General features: G+C 36.0%; 1 protein-coding gene across 1 annotated transcript in view; it reads left to right on the plus strand.

The window, feature by feature from the left end:
* The window catches only part of zmat4a (zinc finger, matrin-type 4a), a 186,767-nt gene that overhangs the window by 57,774 nt on the left and 106,281 nt on the right, over positions 1 to 22,712 (plus strand). The window contains exon 3 of the mRNA XM_056457848.1: positions 5,019 to 5,108. Coding sequence (XP_056313823.1) covers positions 5,019 to 5,108 — 90 coding nt within the window. The remainder of the gene's footprint in view (positions 1 to 5,018; positions 5,109 to 22,712) is intronic.

Raw genomic sequence — 22,712 nt, forward strand, 5'->3', positions numbered from 1 at the left:
CTTTATTTAGATGATCCGTTAGTTGAATTTAAGTTACATTGCATTTACATGCCAACTAATTCTCATTAGATTATAAGTAGACTTAGGTTGGAGTTAGGGTTATTGTAAGTTGACATGTTCTTGCAAAGTTTCTTATAGTCAGTTAAATGTCTGTTAAAGGAGCAGTATCAACAGATATTAAGCAGACAGTCTACTAATACTCAAATGGACCATCGAAATAAAGTGTTACCAAAATCGCTGTTTACATAGTAGACTCTTAATCAGAGTATTGACCTAATCATGTTAAAATCAGATTATTGGTGTCCATGTAAATGTACTCATTGAGGAAAGTTGGCTGTCAAAATTGAGGTACTTGGAATTGAATTAAATCATCATTACTTTGCAGGTTGTGATCATGACTTAACATTTTGGGGCATGATTTCAATACAGATGAACAATATGAAAATGTTGAACAATGAACAATGTTGAAAATGTACTGTTTTTTTTTTTGCATTTATTTGAAATACGAATCTTTAATAAAAAGTTTTATATCTATCTATATCTATATCTATCTATATATATATATATATATATATATATATATATATATATATATATATATATATATATATATATATATATATATATATATATATATATAATATGTATATTATTAATAAGAATCATGTACTTTTTTCTTTATATAACAAAATCACTTTACATTTCCTAACAAGAATTGATTAATTGAGAAAATTTTTTTTAAAAAGTAAATAAAAAATAGAGAAGAGGGTACGTAATTATTAAATTACATATAAATATATTACACACATTTTTCCAATTTTAGTTACTAACAAGAGTTATTAAATGCACTTTTACTACAGAAGATTTATATATACAAACATTTTTATGCAAAAATGTTAATGGAGGAGCATATATGTTTTAATTTCTTTTCTATTTTTAGACTTAGAAATCATTTTAATATGCATTTGAATCTCTTTTTCTAGCACCATGAAGAGAGGTTTGCTTTTGGCATAATAATACAATACATAATTTTTGAACATAATAATAAAATAAAGTTTATAATAAAACCAGCATCTTTTAAAGAGAATCTTTTAAAATCACATTTATAAAATAAGGAAAATGATTCTAAAATATTATGAGCAATAAAAGCTTCAACATTAATCCAAAAAAGTCCAGTACATTGGCAGGACCAATTTAATGTGATGTTAGTATCGATGTGTTAATAGTTTCATTAAAGTTTCACAAAAACAGCATTCTAACTCAATAATAATTTTTGTAAGTCTAAAATGCATAAAAATGTCCTTTAAAAAAAAAAAAATAAAGAAAAAATCAGTTGATAAAGCTTAACTGTTACCACTGTTGGGGGTAACACATTACAACAAATGCGCGTTATGTAATATTATTTTTTTAAGTAAAGAGAAAAGTAACGCATTACTTTAAAAAAATAAGTAATAATATTTGAGTTACTTTTTGAAAATGTAATGTTTTTTTAATGTTTAAAAATATTTATTGCTTAATTAAATTTAAAGTATTCACGATGAATCACGCAGTTAATAACACAATGTGTTCATTATTTTAAATGCATCGAAGAAAAGGAAAAGGGGATTGTCTCAATGGACAGTGATTTTACTTAAGACAAATTGTACAAAAGTAGCAAACACATTGCTTTAAACCTTCAATAAACTGTACATACGGTATGTAGAGCTCTGGGGTTAGGTTTAATGTGAAGTGGACGGGGACAACAGAGGTGCGGATCCATTATAAAAGTTACCATAAAAGTAACTAAGTAACGCAACTAGTTACTTTTTTGGTGAGTAACTCAATATTGTAATGCATTTCTTTCAAAAGTAGTTTTCCCCAACACTGACTGTTTATGCCTGCTTATGCCTGTCAGTGTTAATCAATTGATATGTATGGACAAATTTGCATATTTATTGTTGCTGTAAGAATCCAAGAGAAACTTATGGATAATTTTGTTTCCGAAGAGGTTGACGAGAAATAATATATTTGTATTTATCCACTCTCCAGGTGCTGAAGCAGCATCATTCTCTATAACGCAGAGTTCCTTCTGTCTCTTTCGATCTCTCTCTGTCTCTTTTCATATTTACCCTCTTGAAGGGAGAAATAGGAGGACCAGGCTAATAAGATTCTCTCAGGCAATCTTTAAACGCAAGGTGACAGATCATTTTTTTGAACCACATTCATGTGTAGTCAGTCAGGTCTGTTCATCCAGGTCTATGTGTCGTGAGAGTCTAAGAATAGGTGTCTAAAAAGTCTTTGACTTCTTCAAGGAGCAAACGAGTGCTTTTCAATGCAGATTATTCTAGTGCTACTCTCTCTGTCCTTTATTTTTACTCTTTGCCTCCTTCCTTTGTGTCGAGGATGAAGTTCAATTACCCTCTTGTCAAACAACATCATTTTCAGGTAAACTGAGCAGTGAATTGATTTGGCCCACTCTCTCAAAGCTGTGCCGTCAAACCCAAGTAATTGATGGGTTTGTGATTTGTGGCTCCACACTCACTTAACGCCAACCACAGTAATTATTTATTGGCCTGTGCACAAGATGGGCTGCCATTCTCTTCTCACTCAGCCCCTGTTCCAGTATTTTCTTCTATGGTAATTGTCACGCTTCACTATTCATACATGTCCACAATCTTGGCTTAATAATAATAAGTGCCTCCACCAACATTTTTGCAAAGTAATATACTTGGGTAGTGAAAATAGCACTAAATATTTTTTCATCGTATATACAGGGTTGGGCCAAAATACATTGAAATGTATTTTAAAATAAAATAACAAATACCTCAATTTTAAGTGTATCAAAATAAACTACACACTACAGCAGTCACAAATCTATCAAAATAAAATACTGTATATTGAAAAAATACAAAAAACTTTTACAAAAGAGCATGACATTTCTTCACAAACCGTCCACCAATAGGCCTATAACTATCCCTTCACCATTAAACTGACTTAAGTAAACAATGACTGAGAACAACAGCTTTTCTCTGAGCAAGTTTAAATCAGCTTCTCTGCCACCTCATTCACTTCTACTGTACATGAGGAGGTATTCAAAAAATGTAACTTGTGTTTCTCTTTGATTTTAGCATAAATTTTGTACAAATTTCATACAGAGAGTCCCGCCTTGAAGATCTCTTTAATCACTGTAAAAACCATTAATGCAGATAATGAGTTGGAACATAGTACTACATCTCTTGATTGTGAAAATTTCAAATTGCCACCATCTCTTAAAAGTTTTATGTTTACAATCAAAATCCAAACATAAATCATATGTTTTTTCATTGTTTTTTTTTTTTTTTGCTATTGTACTTTTCAATACACAATATAAAACACGATATCTCAAAAAAAAAAAAATTAATTAAAAATAACTTACTGTCTTTACTGCCATAAAACCTGAGTTGGCAGTTTTTGACCAGTCTGTAGAGCACCTGCATATAATCTATTAGCATTTGAAACAGCCAATGAAGTCTTGTAGGTATTGCCACTGTAGGACTTTGTTGTTTGTCTTGCTCCCAAATCTACCCCTGCTGTTTGTCTGTTACTTTCTTTATATGTGATTTTTATGATGTCATCATGTCGACTTCTTACAAAGTATTTTACAGTTTTTTAAAAATACAAAAATACAAGACACAAAATTTCCATAAACCCCATAAAATACAAATTGCGAAATACTATTTTGCATTTAAAATACGTATTTGAAATACATGTATCATAAATACTGCCCATCCCTGAATATATATATATATATATATATATATATATATATATATATATATATATATATATATATATATATATATATATATATATATATATAAGATATAATTGTGTACAAAGTAATTACAAGGCAGATTATCAATTAATGAAGACTCACTCAGCATGGTTCTTTGTAAACACTAACAGATCTGTGTTTGGACACCATAAAGGAATTAAGTTAATATTACTTTTTTACGAATTTTAGTGGATTGAACATAAATTATTATTATAAAATATTATAAAATAATTATGTTTTCTCCCACAAAAATAGAGAATTGTGTTGTTTCAGCTCATTTTAAATAAGTAGTTTGAACAAACAGAAAAAATATTTTTTTTCACTGTAGTATCGTGTTTGTATGTATGGCTTTTCTGATGTACTGTACACTTGCTCAGTAGTTCACCTGGCACAGGTCTGCATTTGTGCTCAGGTACGAGTCTCGTAAAGAGAAATGGCATGGTTACATTAGCATATGCAAATTTATTTCAGTTATCCTTTGCTATGCTCTAGATTTGATGTTATTTTCAAACACAATGCATACATAAACTAACATAATAAAATGTTTATATCTATTTCTGACAAAATGTTAACTCTTTTAAACGTCATTTACTGCAAACATTTCACTTTAAGACTGATGTGAAACATGCGAGAAGCAATGGCAAATAATTTATGCAAAAATGTTGCCACAGGAGTTCATTCCTTGGAGAGCTCAGTGTCTGCGAGTACGACTGGTGCCCTATTTATTTATGAATGCAATGATGACTCAAGAATCTTAGCATGTGAGTGTATCTTTTCATCATAAAGAAACAACAGTCTGGCATGTGTGAAAATATGCTTTGATCCATCTGGTTTTGTGTTGCATTGAGTTAATATGTGATGCTGTCTCTGCTCAGAAGATTTTGAGAGGCCAGAAACAAACAAACAAACAAACAAGAAAGTTCAATTAAAGTGTACCTCAGCTATGATCTTGGTCATCTTTGACTGATGTCAGTGTCAAAGATGTGACGTGAAACATGCAAGAAGCAAAGCAAAATTGTTTATGCAAAAATGTTGCCACATCTGTCTTAAGTTCCAGTTTAAGTTGCATTTTGTGATTTATCGAAAGGCTAAATTCTCATGGGTGAACTATAAGAAATCTAAGAACTAGGAAAAAGTTAAATAGGCTAATCTTTCACATTTGTTATAACTCAAACAACAACATTTTAACAATACACTTTTTATTTTTCTCTGCTTTTACTTTTAGAGCCGGAAACATGCAAACAAAGTGCGTCTGTATTACATGTTGCATCCAGTAGATGGGGGTTGTCCAGCAAAGAAGCTCAGAACAGATGATGTGAGTATATTACCGTATCTTAATGTGTCCATGAATGAATGCGCTTGTATTTTTATCTACTCATTCATATTATAGCTGTAGTCATGCTATTTTTCTGGTATGATAATACATTGTAATGAGTGTAATCGCCAGGTAATTTAAATACCAAGGTATTTATTACCCTCCACCCCCCAAAATATTCTGAAACTGCACTCTAAATAAACCTTTGAAAAGTTTCTTTGAAAAAGGACTTTTTAATCATAATTTCAGAGAGGCAGTGAATCGATAGAGTGCAAAAACGCATATTGAAACCCTCCTTTCTTGGACAGCAATTGATGTATTGGTTCTCTTCTGTGGAGTATTATGCTTGAGTGGTCAGATGAACACAGAATATTTCATAATATCTGTGGACACACTCATAGCCAGTTATGTCTTAAGCGGATGTAAACAGGGTTAAAAATCTGATGTTCATTATATTAGATCAATGCATTTGGTCTTTCACTGATGTTACTGATCCATCAAAAGAAAAGCAATCGATAACTAATCGTAAATAAAAACTAGTAATTATCATTGATAATGAATCAGAGGAGAAGTTGCAGTTATTTTTATTTTATAATTTTCTTACCCTCTGAATTGTAATCAAATCAAACCTGTAGACTAGTGAGGAATCAGACCTCCAACATCAAGTGCAGTTTTCAAGCATCATAGCAAAGTGTTTTATGCAGTCAAATACAGGGTTGGGCAAAGTTACTTCTGAAAGTAATGCATTACAATATTGAGTTACTCTCCAAAACAGTAACTAGTTGCCTTACTTAATTACTTTTTATGGTTAGTATCCATTATGTTACCTTGGAGTTACTTTTGCGTTACTTTTTATAAAACCATATCAGAATATATATATATATTAGGATAATGTTATCTGAGAACTTCCTGACCCGAGAGCTATACATGTCATATATACAGATTATTGAAAGTTTAAAGCAATGTGTTTTCTACTTTTGTACTATTTGTTTTAACCTCTTAAAGTGCTATTTTGGGCTTTCCGCCTAGAGTTTGCCTACTTGCATTCAAAAGTTTCCCAAAATCCACATGCAGAGGTGTAAATGCAAAAGTTTGGTATAATTTTAAAGAAAACCCTTTGAATTTTCATAAAACACTGTTAAAAGTGATTAAACTAATTGTATATGTTGTCTGCGTTATAATAAACCCCTCCAAAAAAGAGGCGCTTTTTTTTGTTAACTCAAATTTGAAAGTGTACCTTTTATTGTAAGCTGTAATTAATTTTGTTGGTTCCTGCACTTGTCAGTAATCATAGGAAAAAAGAAAAATGTCTCTATCATAATCTATGCAAAAGTTATTCAATTCCAACTGATAAGAAAACGGAACCACTTATGGGGGTATTGGGCCAGTACGGACCTTTAAAATTTGAAGAATGCGGAAGTAAATGATGTCACAGACCCAGTACTGGGTGCGCAAAGTTTACGAGGCTAAACCAGGTCGCACACGGCACACACATGACAGTTGAAAGTATCGCACACCAGACACGCACATTCGTAAGTTATTTAAAATGAAACTATTCAGATGGCAATCTGTGGCATGGCAGAAATATGAACTGTGTCCTGAGTTGTGGCTGCGCGCCGCAGACAGCCGCCGACTTGCAGCGGCGGTGTGCGTACCCTGATAGAAACCTATGTTTAGAATTCTAAAATGCATGGCGCTGCGTAGCACGACGCAACAAGTCACTGGTGTGTGACCCACTTAAGTAAAATCACTGTCCATCAAGACAATCCCCTTTTCCTTTTCTTTGATGTGTTCAAACTAACAAACACATTCTCTCATTGTCTGCGTGACTCATAAGTTTAATACAGTATTAAATGACTGGAACTGTCATAGTGTGTAGTAACAGTAATAAACGAATAGTAAATAACTGGAACGACATGCATATGCTAAATACTATTGTTACTTGGATTATTTGACTTCTGTATTATATCTCTAGACACCTTGCAAATCTAAGTTACAAAAGTCCACATCCTCACCCGTTCTTATATTTAAAAGCAGTGGATGCCTGGTATGATTTGCCTGTGCTTATGAATGAAATCATAAACGGGTATATTTACAAACTCCAAGGAGAGCTCTGTGTCTGGAAATACGACTGGTGCCCTATTTATTTACGAATGCAAGAGTCATAGCATGTGAGTGTGTCTTTTCATCATAAGGAGACAACAGTCTGGCATGTGTGAAAATATGCTTTGATCCATCTGGTTTTGTGTTGCGTTGAGTTAATAGGTGAAGCTGTCTCTGCTCAAGAGATACTTAAGAGGCCAGAAACAAACAAGCAAACAAGAAAGTTCAATTCAAGTGTAACTCTGCTCTGAACTTGGCCATCTTCTGAAATGAGTCTCGCTGAGATGATAGTCTGTCTGCTCTGCTTCTCTCTGTAGGATAGAGCAGACGTCTGCTTTATTGCTATGTTTGATGGGCTGTTCACCCGACGAGAGGGCTTCATAAGCACAAAGTTGTGTGGATGTTGCTGGGATCAGCCGTTTTGTACTCTATTGTGCAGAGAAAGTCTATGATGCCTGTGGTTTTTGCAGATGTTACATGTGCCTCCAAACAGACCAACAAAGCTCTCACCACAGGAGATCAAATGCACATCTACAGTAAATGTTTATGCGAGCACTAGAGCTGAATCTTTGCCATCGGCAGTGCAGTTTGAATTAAATTGAACGCTGTGTATGTTTTTATTGATATTCTTCATGGTCACAGTAATTGTATACGTTATTAGCTTTTGAGACTTTCAGAGAATTGCAGCAGTAATGGAGGTGATTATTATAGGGTTATTATATAGGGAAAGGAAACATCCACATTCAATGGCAAACGAGCATGTGCTGCTCTTGAATTCTTTGACTAAACTTCAACACTTGGCTTGTATTAGATCGATAGGAACAATGAACAGACATTTAAATAGCCATCGATCTCTATGTGTTCTCTGTCAATAGGCTCGGCAGACAAACTAGACTTTGTGCAAGCTGGACAGCAATTTTTAATGAGCCATTACCCAATGAAGCTGATGGTAATGAGGTAGATATATGAGAATAATAAGAATTACTTTTTTCGACTGCACAGTGATAAAAGTGGCTACATTTCTGAGACTGAGTTTCAGTGTTTTCCTTGGTAATAAGTTCAATGCTGTATTTTGCCATTGGTTTGATTGGCTTTTGCAAGGCAGCATTTTTAAGGCTGCATTTATGGCCCATTTCCACTGAGTGGTACGGTATGGTTCGGTTTGGTACGCTCTTATGGCCGTTTCCACTTTCAAAAAGCGTACCGAACGCTTTTATGGCCGTTTCCACTTTCAAAAAGCATACCGAACCTTTGGACTGTGGGGGAAACCGGAGCACCCGGAGGAAACCCACGCGAACGCAGGGAGAACATGCAAACTCCACACAGAAACGGCAACTGACCCAGCCGAGGCTCGAACCAGCAACCTTCTTGCTGTGAGGCAACAGCACTACTTACTGCGCCACTGCGTTGCCCTGTAAAGTGTCCTTGAGTGCTTTGAAAGGCACATATAAATAAAAGTTATTATTATTATTATTATTATTATTATTATTATTATTATTATTATTATTATTATTATTATTATTATGTAACTCCGTTACTAACTCAGTTACTATTTGTGAGAAGTAAGTAGTAACTATAACTAATTACTCTTTTAGAGGAACGTGCCCAACACTGGTGAGCAGTGATATATTACTGTTAAAAAGTAAGTAGTTTTTTCTGCTGTTATTTATCAATGACTCAGTAAATGAAATTGAAATTTGTATGCAAGTCTTACAAACTACTTTAATCATAGTTTAATGATGTTTTTTGTTTTTTTTAGTTGAGGTCTGAACTCTTCATTAAAGGTCTTAATGTTTAAGGCAAGTTTTTACACTTAATCATTAAATTAATCCTCTTACACATTCTTATCACTTATCAGTTAATGTAGTTTTGAAAATCAATGTGAAAAAGTGCAAGATGTGGAATTTCTTTGGTGATTACCTTCTGTGCCATTAACCTATAAACGTGATAGAGAAAAACTCAGGAGTCAGGAGGCGTTCACTCAAAATCAGCACTTTTCACAGTGGGACTGAGGGAGTAGAGTGGAACTGAAAGCAATTATTTTTCCACTACATTGCCCTTTCTGATATTTATAGATCAATGAACTCTACATGGCTACTGTTGTACGTATGCTGCTTTCAGATATTGTTGCAATGTTTTTTTTTTTTTTGCTCCACAGAAAAATAAAAGCTTTGCGCCAGCAATTTCACTTGATTGGAAAAAAACATTTATATTGCAACTATTAATAACAATATTGTGTGAAAATGATTACTAAATCTGTCAGATTTGCTAGCAGCTTGCTCTTTTTTGATATTTATTTGATATCAGTCCTTACTATAGATGTTCAGTAGGTATGAATAATTTTTCTGTCCTCACTGCAAATGTGGGGTTTCCATTTCAGATGCAACATTTATGAGACAGAGATATTAAAATTGATCACAGATGGTATTTACAAAAACTACAGTAGATAGTTGTAACAAAAAAAAGCATTTTGTACTGTGATATTTGCTTTAGGATAAGGAACTTGAAAACAGAGAGTGCATGGTAGAAGACATATTATCTCCTGTTCATAGATTTGTAATGACAGAGAACATTGCTATCTAACTATAGCAATTACAATGTAATGTTATTTTCTATTTGCATTTTTAATCTGTGCATTTATACGATTGCAGTCTCATGAAAATATGCCATGTTAAATAAAAAACTGCCTGAGAAATTCACTGTTTGTGATTAACATTCACTGTTTTGTGATCCCTATAAACTCAATCCTGGAGGGCCAGTGTCCTTCTGAGTTTAGCTCCAACTTGCTTCAACACGCATGCCAGGAAGTTTCTAGTATATCTAGTAAAGCCGCAGTCACACTGCACTTTTTTCCCAATGGACTTCCATTCCTACGCAAGGCAAGGCAAGGCAAGGCAAGTTTATTTATATAGCACATTTCATACACAGTGGCAATTCAAAGTGCTTTACATAAACAGGAATAAAAGAAACAATTATAAGAGAAATAAAAACAAACATAAAAATGGTAAGAATAAAAATAAAATAAAATAAAAGCTGATAAAATGTGTTATAAAAGAATTAAAAAGAAGAGAAAAACATAGTAGTTCGATCTGTCGGACATAGCACAGTGCTCATTCAGTAAAGGCACAGCTAAACAGATGTGTTTTCAGTCTTGATTTGAACGTGCCTAATGTTGGAGCACATCTGATCATTTCTGGAAGCTGATTCCAGCAACGAGGGGCGTAGTAGCTGAAAGCCGATTCACCCTGCTTTGACTGAACTCTTGGGATTTCTAATCTATTTGATCCTAAAGATCTGAGTGATCTGTTAGGTTTGTATTCAGTGAGCATATCTATAATGTATTGAGGTCCTAGGCCATTTAGTGATTTATAGACCAGTAATAATACTTTAAAATCTATTCTAAATGTGACTGGGAGCCAGTGTAAAGACCTGAGGACAGGTGTGATGTGCTCTGATTTCCTGGTTCTGGTCAGAATTCTGGCCGCAGCGTTCTGGATGAGCTGCAACTGTCTGACTGTCTTTTTGGGAAGGCCAGTGAGGAGGCCATTACAGTAATCCACCCTGCTGCTGATAAAAGCATGAACAAGTTTCTCTAAGTCTTCACTGGAAACAAAGCATCTAATTCTTGCAATGTTTTTGAGATGATAGTATGCTGATTTACTAACTGCTTTGATATGACTATTGAAACTCAGATCTGACTCCAGAGTCACACCAAGATTCTTGACCTTATGTTTTGTTGTTTGACCCTTAGAGCCAAGGTACGCATTCACCTTGAGAACCTCATCTCTGTTCCCAAACGCAATCACTTCAGTTTTCTCTTTGTTTAACTGAAGAAAGTTTTGGCACATCCAATTGTTAATTTCATCAATGCATTGGCAGAGGGTGTCAATGGGGCTGTAGTCATTAGGCAGTAAGGCTAGGTAGATCTGAGTGTCATCAGCATAGCTGTGGTAGGAGATTTGGTTCTTTCTCATTATTTGGCTCAGAGGGAGCATATAAAGGTTGAACAGGAGTGGTGCCAGAATCGAGCCTTGTGGGACTCCACATGTCATGGGTGTCCACCCTGACCTATGGTCACCTATACTGACATAGTAACCTCTTCCTTCAAGGTAAGATCTGAACCATTTGAGGACTGTCCCAGACAGCCCAACCCAGTTTTCCAGCCTATCCAGAAGTATGCTGTGATCGACAGTGTCAAATGCAGCACAGAGATCGAGCAGTACCAGCACTGTTAGTTTGCCTGAATCTGTATTTAGGCGGATGTCATTGATTATCTTTATAAGGGCGCTCTCTGTACTGTGATGTGGTCTGAAACCAGATTGAAAATTGTCCAAACACCCCTTGTAGTTTAGGAACTTGTTAACCTGGTTAAAAACAACTTTTTCAATGATTTTGCCAATGAAAGGGAGATTTGAGATGGGCCTGTAATTGCTCAATATGGTGTTATCCAGGTTGCTCTTCTTCAAGAGGGGTTTAACAACTGCAGTTTTAAGTGAGTTAGGAAAAATCCCTGAGAGAAGTGAAGCATTTACCACTTTTAGAAGATCCATTTCTAAGCAGGTCAACACCGTTTTAAAGAATGATGTGGGGAGCGTGTCGAGACTGCAGGTTGATGTTTTCATAATTTGCACGATCTCTTCTAAGATTTTGCCATTAATTGCCATGAAATCGGACATAATGTCTGATTTCTTAAGTTGTGGTTGAGCTAGTCTGACGGTGACACAACTTGGCTGATTGGATGAGCTGATTGCCTTTCTGATATTATTGATCTTGTCAGTAAAGAAATGAGCAAACTCATTACATTTGCTTTCAGAGAGTAGCTCACTGGGAATCCGACTGGGGGGGGGTTGTGAGTTTCTCTATCGTTGCAAAGAGTTTACGAGCATTGTTTACGTTGCTGTTTATAAGGCTTGAAAAGAAAGTCTGCCTAGCAGTTTTTAGTTCCATATTAAAAGCACGAAGACTGTCTTTATAGATATTATAATGGACTACTAGTTTCGTCTTTCTCCACATACGCTCAGCTTTTCTGCACTGTCTTTTCGTCATTTGTAATCTTGGGGACCTAGTCCAAGATCCCCTTTGGCTGCTAGTTATCTTCTTGGCTTTAACAGGAGCAATGTCATCTATGACATTCTTAACTTTAGAGTTAAACAAATCAAGAAGAGAATCAACAGAGTCTGCAGATATACTTGGTGCTAGCGATATGGCCTTCATAAACTGCTCATTAGTGTTCTCATTTATGCATCTCTTTCTGACAGAGACAGATCTGTCTTTAATAGCTGGAGTGATCAATATATCAAAGAAAATACAGAAACGATCAGATAGTGCAACATCCTTAACAACAGTTGATGAAATGTGTAAACCCTTAGTTATAAGTAGATCAAGAGTGTGTCCACGATTGTGTGTGGGTCCTTGAACATGCTGAGTCAGATCAAAAGTGTTTAAAACAGTCATCAGTTCTTTTACAGCATTGATTTCTGGATTATCAATGTGAATATTAAAATCCCCAGCAATGGTAAAATAGTCAAATTCAGAGGTTACTATTGATAACAGCTCTGTAAAATCATCAATAAAAGCTGGAGAATATTTTGGAGGTCTGTAGATAATGATCAGTAAGATACGTGGAGCACCTTTCAGTGCTATACTCAGATATTCAAAAGACAAAAAGTCACCAAATGACACTTGTTTACACTCATAGACATCTTTAAACAGGGCAGCAATGCCTCCACCTCTCCTATTGGCTCTGCAAACACTCAAAAAGTCAAAGTTTAAAGGAGCTGTTTCATTCAGAACTGCTGCACTACAGCTGTCATCTAGCCAAGTTTCATTTAAAAGCATAAAATCAAGGCAATTTGAGCTGATAAAATCATTGACTAAAAGTGACTTATTGTTGAGTGATCGGATGTTTAAAAGTGCTAACTTAACAGTTTTAGCTGTTTTTGCTACAGTAGTCTCAGATTTATATTTAATAGACACAAGATTTGAGTGATTTGCTATACGGCCTGAAAAAGTCTTCGGTTTTCTGTCACGTAATACAACACATATATGTGTAGAGAAAGCTACAGGCACACTGGGTTCCTGCTTGTTCTGTAAACATCTGATAAAGACACTGTTATCTAAGCAGGCACCCGAGACACATCATGGAGAGCAGTTTTGTTCACCAGCTGAAGATGGTGCGTTGTTGTTTGGGCCCTGGCGGTGGGGTAAATGTCGGAGGGCTCTTCCAGGTGGGCTCAGAGGTGGTTGTGGAGCAGGCCGCTTTTTGGTTGGTAACTGGGGGCTTGCGGCGATGGAGTGTGAAAGTTTAGTTCCAGCATGCACCAGTTCCTCCATCTTTTTTGAGAAACCCAAGAGAGGCGAGCAAGGTGATAATGGGAACGTGTCTGGTGACAGAGGCTGTGGCTCTGGAGATTCTGGGTGCTGAAATATGTTTTCCTGGGTGTTTTCCTGATGATCATTTTTTAGTGACGAGACATGATGCTGTTCTGATGCGTCACAGTCTGTCTGTGTTGAGCAGAGGGCCAGCGATAGTGTCTCTATCAACAGTGGGTGTTTTGGCTGCGTAGCGTTATCACTGTCCTTGGGTGATGCGTCAGCCCCAAGTCCACTCGGGAGCTGATTTGAGGTCCTGTGGTCATCTGGACATTTGCTAGGTGTGTATGTGCCATTTGGATTGAGGTCAGTGGCACACACAGCTGATGGATGATGGAGGGAGAAAAAGATATTGTCCTTTAGCACCTTTGCACCAAGTTTGTTTGGGTGAAGGCCGTCTGATGTCAACAGTTGTCTTTGGTTCCAGAAGAGATTGAAGTTATCAATAAAATTCAGTCCTTTCCTGTTACATGCTTTCTGCAGCCATACATTTAGACCAAGCAGCCGTGAAAACATATTTGTCCCTCTTGCAGGGAGTGGTCCACTGATGAACGGCTGAATTTTCACTCTTTCAACTGTTTCCAAGAGCTCACAGAAATCTCTCTTGAGCAGTTCTGACTGTTCCTTCCGAATATCATTCTTCCCCACATGGATGATAATCCGTTTTGCAGTCTTGTGCTTCTTCAGAATTTCCTTAAGTTCTTTGTTTACATCAGAAACTGTTGCATGAGGGAAGCAGTATGTCATTGTAGATTTGCTTCTAAAATTCCTGATTATTGAATCTCCTACAACTAGTGTTCTTATCTCAGGTGCGATCGGAGCAGAATGCCGCTGTCTAGTCGGCCTTGAGCCTCTGTTCCATGCAGAGTTAGCTGCTGAGTCATGCGATCTCTGTCTGACTGCATTTGGGGATTCTTCACCCATATTACTCAATACTTCATATCTGTTCTCAAGCTGTTTTTGAGTCCGAGCTGTATTTGGGGTAGAGGACGCTAATGCAGCAGCGTATGATCTGACCCCACGAGTACCCTTTGGTCTCGCACCTTGTTTATGCCAATACTCATTTTCCACAGTTTTAATCTGTTTTTCAGTGCTCGGAATAGTGGTAGGAATAGATTTATGGGACTCACCGGCTATTTGCTGTGAGCGTCCACAATGACGCTGCAGTTCTGGTTGGATCGCAAGTAACTTTGTTTCAAGAACTGCAATCTTTTGTAGAAGTTTGTGGCAGTTTGTACAGCAGTGAGAATCTGAATTAATCCGATCCAGAGGCATTTTCACAGCCGTGTTTTCCCGTCTCAGGAATGTGAGCAGCTGATAGCTGGTAGCGGGAGGATTGTTTAGACGATAATTCCCCTCTTGTTAGTAAAGCTATATTCCAGAAAGTTTGTAGAATCGATGCTGATCATCAAGCTGTGTCGTTTGAGCACTGTGCTGATAGGCTCAAGTTAAAATTAGGGTTTAAGATATAAAAGCAAGTGAGCAGAGAGCGGAGCAGTAGGCAAAGACGTCCGAACAGTAGCGAAGCAGGAAGCTAATCTGAAGCGCACATGAATGCGGCAGGAAACGCAAGCTCGTGCAACAAGTTTCTTAGTTTGCTGCGTTGCAAAGTAAAGCTTAGCGAACACTAACCTGCAAAATCGCATCACATGACTGCGTGAGACAAATCTAAGATCAAAACATGACCTCTCTGCACAAAAATTTTAAATATGGACAAATCACTCTTGTTTAATCCCACCCCTTTTTGCAGCTCCATATGACAGAATTTGCAAGCTTAAATTTTAGTGTGACTGCGGCATAAGAGCTTGATTAACTGGTTCTGGTGTGTTTGATTAGGGTTGGAGCTAAACTCTCCAGGACACTAGCCGAGTCTCTCCAGGATCGAGGTTGGACACCCCTGCTATAAAGTTATTCACAGCATGTGCAGTCAGTTGAGTTTTGAAAGTCAGTGTAGAAACTGTTTCAGAAAAGAATGGTATTGATATTAACGTAGTGTATGTTTGTTATCTTTGGTGTCTGAGAACAGAGAATGCAACAAAAAAATGGTTCTGTGGCAAGGAAATGCAGAATGAATAGAACCTGAGAGTAAGTTTAAGAATGCATTATGTTGTAAGCATAAGCAAAGTGCTTTCCAGCTCACTTTTTGGTTTTTCCACTATGTTCTATACCTAGCATCTTGTACTTTCTTAGTACCACCTCATAGACACCTGAGATGGCAGCATTGTGGTCCACAGAGAAGGTCCAGATTTTCCTTTTATTGTCAATATTGGAGGTTTCCAAAATATGCAGTGTTGAAATCAGCACTAAAACAGTTACAACATTACTCTCATATCCAATATAGTTGGCACAGTATAATCTTTTAGCCAAACAGAGAGTGATGTAGTAGAGGCAGAGTTTAGCCACACTCTTATGTAATAAAGTGCCACAACTTCTCATTTTGGCAGATTAGTTTAAAAAATTGATTTATTGAGACTAACAAGAAAGTTCTGAGTTGTTTTGAACTGACTTAAAACTTATAGGATGTTTTCAGCCCCAAAGCTGTTTGGAAATACATGCCTCAGCATACATTTTTGCAAAATGCAAATCATCTTGTCCTGGGTAAATTTTGTTGCACATTATAGATGACTGATCCACTAGAGGCTACAGTCTACTTTTTTGCGAATGTGAAATGCATTACTTGGTATGTTTCATTGTAAATTTTAAATACACTTCCTTGTGTTTTCAAAAGTAATCTCTAATTTAAAAAAGTGCACTGAAATCACATAGTTTTACATTGATTTTACATTGTGTGTATTTTTTGTGGAACCGTGCTTCACTGCACTCGATCCAGAGTGCTGTGCATCACTATACAAGGTGAGCTACCAAGCAAACTGACCACTCATGAGAGGTTGTCCATATAGAGATAAACAAAGACAAACATATTCGATCACCAATCATAGACACCAATAAGTCTTTTTATAGTATTTATTTGATTCTATGCAACAAACTGCAAAAAAATGTATCCTTTATTTGTTGATATGTCCCTGCAAATAGTAATAGTGTGAAAAGGAACCACACTTTTTGGTGTCATAACGCCTCGTAGCATTCATTTAACCTAGAAATTGCAATCAAATTTCATATTTTCAATGACCCTCTTTTAGATGTTTTTAAAGTACAAACATCTGATAGGTCAAAAAAATGAAGGGAATTTGGATTTCACAGTTCATAACCCCTTTAATGTGGAAATTCATAATTAAATAATTATATATTGTCAGTATAAATGTAGGCACCGGTCAGTCAGTGGTACACACACTTTATTGTTTTACACCACTCCTCTCTTATCTCAGAGCATAGGGCTTTATGAGGGAAAATTGGCCCTTGACTGTTGTGAAGAAGCAAAATCCACCTGCATTAAGAGTCAGTGAGCAGCCAAGTCCTAACAAGCTGTCCTCTGCTCTCTCAACGCCTAATAAAGCGGCTGCAGATCGTACAGGAGATCACTGGTCACATCCATCTGCTTAACACGAATCAGCTGTCTGCAGCAGCTACTAATAGCTACATGGTCCCCTAAGGACGCTTTAAAAACCTCTCCCCAAGACTCCGCCACTGTAACTCAATGCAAGTTTCTGTTGCGGAGGATACAATTAGCAGCCTGGGACAACTTTTGAGCTGATCGAATGGCCCATAGGATACTTACTCCTATTTAATTAGCGGTGATTAAATCAACCCCTGCTGGGGCTCGAGTTTCCAGGGGAGAGAAGGGCAGACGGAGCCCATGTGGAGGAACTGAAAGAAAGTGGAGAGAAGAAAGTGAGCTGGAACTCGAGCCTGGATCTACAGCTTTTGTTCTAGTCTTTGTTTCACTCAGTTAATGACAGATCTGTGACTGTGCAACGTCCACAGGACATGAGAGTGATACTGCTGTTTAGTTTCCTTTGTACATTTACATTTGAGTTTACATTTCATTCTGTTGCGGTTTGTATATCGGCAGAATTCATTTCAGTGGTGCACTGCAAAATATGTTTTCTTTGAGGTTTTTTCTTGTTTGGTTTTTTTGAGGTTTCTAGTCCAAATATTGAACAATTCTTAAATCAAGAACTATTTTTTAGACAAGTTAAAAAAAGTATTGCTTTGATTTTTAGAAATAACAAGTCAAAATTAAAATAATCTTTGCTTAAAACAAGCTAAATTATCTGCCAGTGGTGTAAGAAAATATACTTTATTAACTAGACTCTGCGTACCCGGTACCAAGTCTGTGACGTCATTTTCTTCCGGATTCTTTAAATTCTAATGTTCCATACTGGCCGAATACCCCCATAAGTGGATGATTACTGATGACTACCTATGATTACTGACATGTGCAGAAACCAACAAAATTAATTGCAGCAACCTAGAGCACACAGAACCTAAAAGGTACACTTTCAAATTTGAGTTTACAAAAAAAAAAGCGCCTCTTTTTTGGTGGAGTTTATTAAACTCAGACAACATATACTATACAATTAGAAAATATAAAATATAAAAAAAATATATAAAACATAAAATATACAATTATTTAAATCACTTTCAACAGTGCTTTATGAAAATCCAAAGGGTTTTCTTTAAAATGAAACCAAACTTTTTCATTTACACCTCTAAATGTGAATTTGGGCGAAATCCAGGTGGAAAGCCTAAAATAGCACTTGACTTTTAAACCGAAAACAAGATTATTTAATCACCACTGGCAGATTAGTTTGCTTGTTTTAAGGAAAAACTTAATTTTGAATTCTTATTTCTGAAAAAAAAAATACATATATTTGTTTTTATTTATCTAGAAAATGATTCTTGATTCAAGAATTCGTAAATATTTGAACCAGATTCAATAGTTATCAATAATATGCTGGAATTTACTTACTGGTGGGTTCACAAGACAATTTACAAAGTATTTTTAAGAAATCCTCACTGATAAAATACATGTCTGGAATATTTGTCAGCTGGGGGATTGAAAAAAATGAATAACCATCACTTCTAGACTTGTAGTTACTGAGTATGAATTATCAGATGCTGTAAATGACACAACAAAATACAAAAAGTAAAAATAAAAAAATGTCTGACCTTTCTCCTGGCCTTCTCTTGTCTGTCTTCTGTATTATTTCACTCTTTCTCTCTCCTTTCTGTCTTCCTCTAGAACTGTGCATGAATTATGAGCTTCTAGGAATTCTGTTTGAAGCTGTGTGTGGCCTCCTCACTGAACTCTTTTGCACATATTGAAATTTAATAATTTAATAAGTAGAAAAAATAATATCACAATTGCAAAAAATTAGTATAATCATAATCAAAGTACACTCTCAGTACTCAAATACAGTGACTGACTAAATCTTTCTTCGAGCAAATATTGTTTTAAAACCATGAGATTTCATTCTGCAAGTTCTCGTCACACTCCTCTGTTATAATATCTATTAATAGTTCAATTTATTTTTCATTACTGCATTTTGAGTAAAATTTTGGTTTAGTTTGGTTTAGTTTCATGCGTTAAATTTCATAAATGTTTGTATTTTTGTCACTTTCTTTAGTTTTTCTATATCCATTTAGATTGTAATATGAGTTTTAGTAATGTTACTGTTAAAACTGAAACTCGCAGTACAACACAACATTCATCCATTATTCATTCATTCATTCAACCAGTCATTCATTCGTTCATTTGTTCAATCAATCATTCATTGCTTCAATCATTTTTGTAAGCTTAATTCCAGAAAGAAAATGCAACAGTGTTCCTAAATAGCAATGTAATTTTCATTTGTCAAGTCAAGAATATCGACTACTGTTTCCAGGTCCAAACTGTTTATGAGAATTGCACAACTTTAAACTAAACTTTTTTAAAACTTGCTTTATATACTACAGTCTCTGTTTTTATGTAGATTTTTAAAATATAAATGTTTTTCATCCAAGATAAATCGCTGACCAAGTTTTTGCTGTTGTGAGAAAGTTTAGCATTGTAAATTTTCTGTTCTATTGTAGCATGCGGGCGACGCAGTGGCGCAGTAGGTAGTGCTGTCACCTCACAGCAAGAAGGTCGCTGGTTCGAGCCTCGGCTGGGTCAGTTGGCGTTTCTGTGTGGAGTTTGTATGTTCTCCCTGCGTTCGCGTCGGTTTCCTCCGGGTACTCCGGTTTCCCCCACAGTCCAAAGACATGCAGTACAGGTGAATTGGGTAGGCTAAATTGTCCGTAGTGTGTATGTGTTTCCCAGAGATGGGTTGCAGCTGGAATAATAAAGGGACTAAGCCGAAAAGAAAATGAATGAATGAATGTAGCATGCTGTGACTGTACTGTATATTAGCACCATTTGTTGTTTGCTTTTTTTGATCCGATGTAGCAAGCTTTAGAACCGGAACGTGGTGAGGCATGACATCATGCATAACAAGCAGATACTGATGTAGTACAAAGCTTGTATGAAAACGAAACCTTGAGAAATTACAGTTTGGTTCTTAGCCTTAAATTCATGTTGCATATCCTTAAGTGCGATTTATTTCTAAACTAATTTCGAGAGGATCACATGCTTATGATTGATCATGGCTGGTCCCGCATCAACTCCACATATTGCACCAAACAGTAGAATACTAACTCCCTATAAATAAGCTGAGTTTTCCACTTCAGTCATCTTCGTCTTGAAGAATCCCCCTTCCACCCCTACTCCTCCCCTTTCCTGATAGGGTGGCATGGCGGCCCAGTGGTTAGCGCTGTTGTCTCACAGCAAAAACGCCACTGGTTCGAGCCCTCACCGATCCAGTTGGCGTTTCTGTGTGGAGTTTGCATGTTCTCCCCACGCTGGCATGGATTTTCCATGGGTTCCCCGGTTTCCTTCCACCGTCCAAAGACATACACCATAAGTTTATTAACTAATCCAAAGTGACATCTTAAGATAAACTGTTAGCCAGCTATATCTCAGGTATTCCTAACACGTTCACAAACAGGGGAGTTCTCAAGGTATACCTGAGCTCAAACTCCTGTCTCACCCTTCAAACGGGAGGGAGCCCCGGGCTCGAAGATATTCTTAGCTCAGGCCTCTCTCCCAGTACAGCATGCCATACATTATTATCAATCATCAGCTAACTGTGAACTCTTGAAAGTCTAAGATATAATGCTTTTCAGTGTTCATATTACACTGTAAACAATGCTAGGTTCCACACGATCAATTTGTGTTGGGATAACATAAAGAAATTAAGTTAACGTTTTAGTTTACAAATTAAAAGAGATTAAACATAAAACAATAAAATTGTCCCAACATGTTATTTCAGCTAGTTTTAAATAAGCAACAAAAATATTTTTGAGTGTATTTTAATAACCTAGTAATACTACCTACCTGTTATGGGGTGACGATTTGAAAAATAAATATGATTAGGACTAACTAGTGTCTAAAAAATCTGTATAACGTCATCCCATATTGAAGTATTTGTTGAGGCTGAGTGATTTGATGTGAACTGACAACACTGTGTTTACCATGGTTGGCAAGACATCCTGGTCTCATGAGTCGAGGCATCTTTGACTCCTTTTATATTGTCTTGTTTGAAGTAAGCACTTCTCTTGCTGGAAAAAAATAAGGTTCAAATTAAAATTTACAGAAATATGAGTGAATGATCCTATTTTTCTGTTCTAGCTACAAGCATGTTGTGTACTTGCATTATTTGATTTTCAGCATTCTTAGGTCCTGAAGCAGTACTTTAGCCTTGCTGTGCAGCCAAAGAAGCATATATACTGTATACTGTGTGAACAGAATTAAACCTGAAAAGGTTTTACACTGAAGCAATCTCCACAAAGCCCCCAGAGCGCTTTCACCAGCAACTACTGCCTGCAAGCATCAGACATATTGCTGAACTGAGGTCTTTCATTGTTCACAAAAAAAGTACTCTGCTTTATGGATCATATATATATTTCCTTAGAGGAGCACAGGCTTAAGCTTCAGATCTACTACCAAAAAAAGGAAAAAGAAAGAAAATAACCGGAAGGAAGCTATATAGCCTTAATAAAAAAGGTGTGTAAAAGCATATTTTCCTTTCGTTGGAAGGTGATGTTACTTTTTGATTGTGCTATCTCTATAAGTATATTGAAAACATTATGTGATGTGCATTTTGTATTACATTTAGTTTTATTTCTCATTTAATATTTTTGGCCTCTTTATTTATATATATATATATTTTTTTTTTTTAAATAACACTTTTTATGTCTTTAGTTTTATATTTGCATACATAAATACACTATATTTGTCCTTCAGAGATTCGTGCACGTTGTCATATCTTTCTTTTTATTTGATCAGCAGTCAAAAATTCAGTATCTCCTTCCTACAGGCTGGTTCTGCTGTTTCAATCAGATGGTTATCAGCATCCTGATTATTCCATCAAAGCCCTGATGAACCCTGTCAGACTCTGAGTACTTAGTTTAGCAATAGGCAGTCATTTGTCACTTTGAATTGACTTTATATGATTCTGCAGAGATATGCAAAGTGCTGGCCTATTGCACAAATGAAGCACTAAAATGAAACAAACTGATTTCAGTTTCTGACTTAAGTTCTTGATTTTTATGGTCTCAGTATGACATAACGTTGATGAAAATGCAGTTTCTGTAGGATATGAAGGGAGGGGTGGATTTTACTCAGACTTAAATGTGTCATGTAGTAAAACAACAAAAACTCTGGAATCTGAAGAAAAAGATAGACTTTGACACATCCTTGCCCTCTTTCCTGAACTTTCCTTTCCCTCTGGTATTGATAAATACTCAGGTGTGACTGGTAACAAGGTTTTGTTCAGTATCTTTGATAACTTTAGATTAAATCCCAACAGATGAGTAAATCTTCAAGTCACAAGTTAACTTTAACAACAACAACAAAAAACATTCATTGTTCTCATAGGGTATTTAAAGAAGGACGAAATGTCTCGGGGTCACGAGTCTGTATCCAGACCGGCCCGTAGTGTAGAACTCTTAAGCTCAACACCGTGTATAATTTTGGACTTCCATCTATACTCTTAGATTTATCTTTGAGTAATTGATGTTGTGCATGTACTTCTGAATTGGTTTTTATTGTGATTCTGTAATTGGCATACGCTTTCATATGGAAAATAAATTATAACCTTTTTGATTAATTCTGAAGTCAACCAAATTCATTGTATCCAGTAGATTAGG

This window comes from Danio aesculapii, chromosome 5 (genome assembly GCF_903798145.1).
Source record: "Danio aesculapii chromosome 5, fDanAes4.1, whole genome shotgun sequence".
NCBI classification, from domain to species: domain Eukaryota; kingdom Metazoa; phylum Chordata; class Actinopteri; order Cypriniformes; family Danionidae; genus Danio; species Danio aesculapii.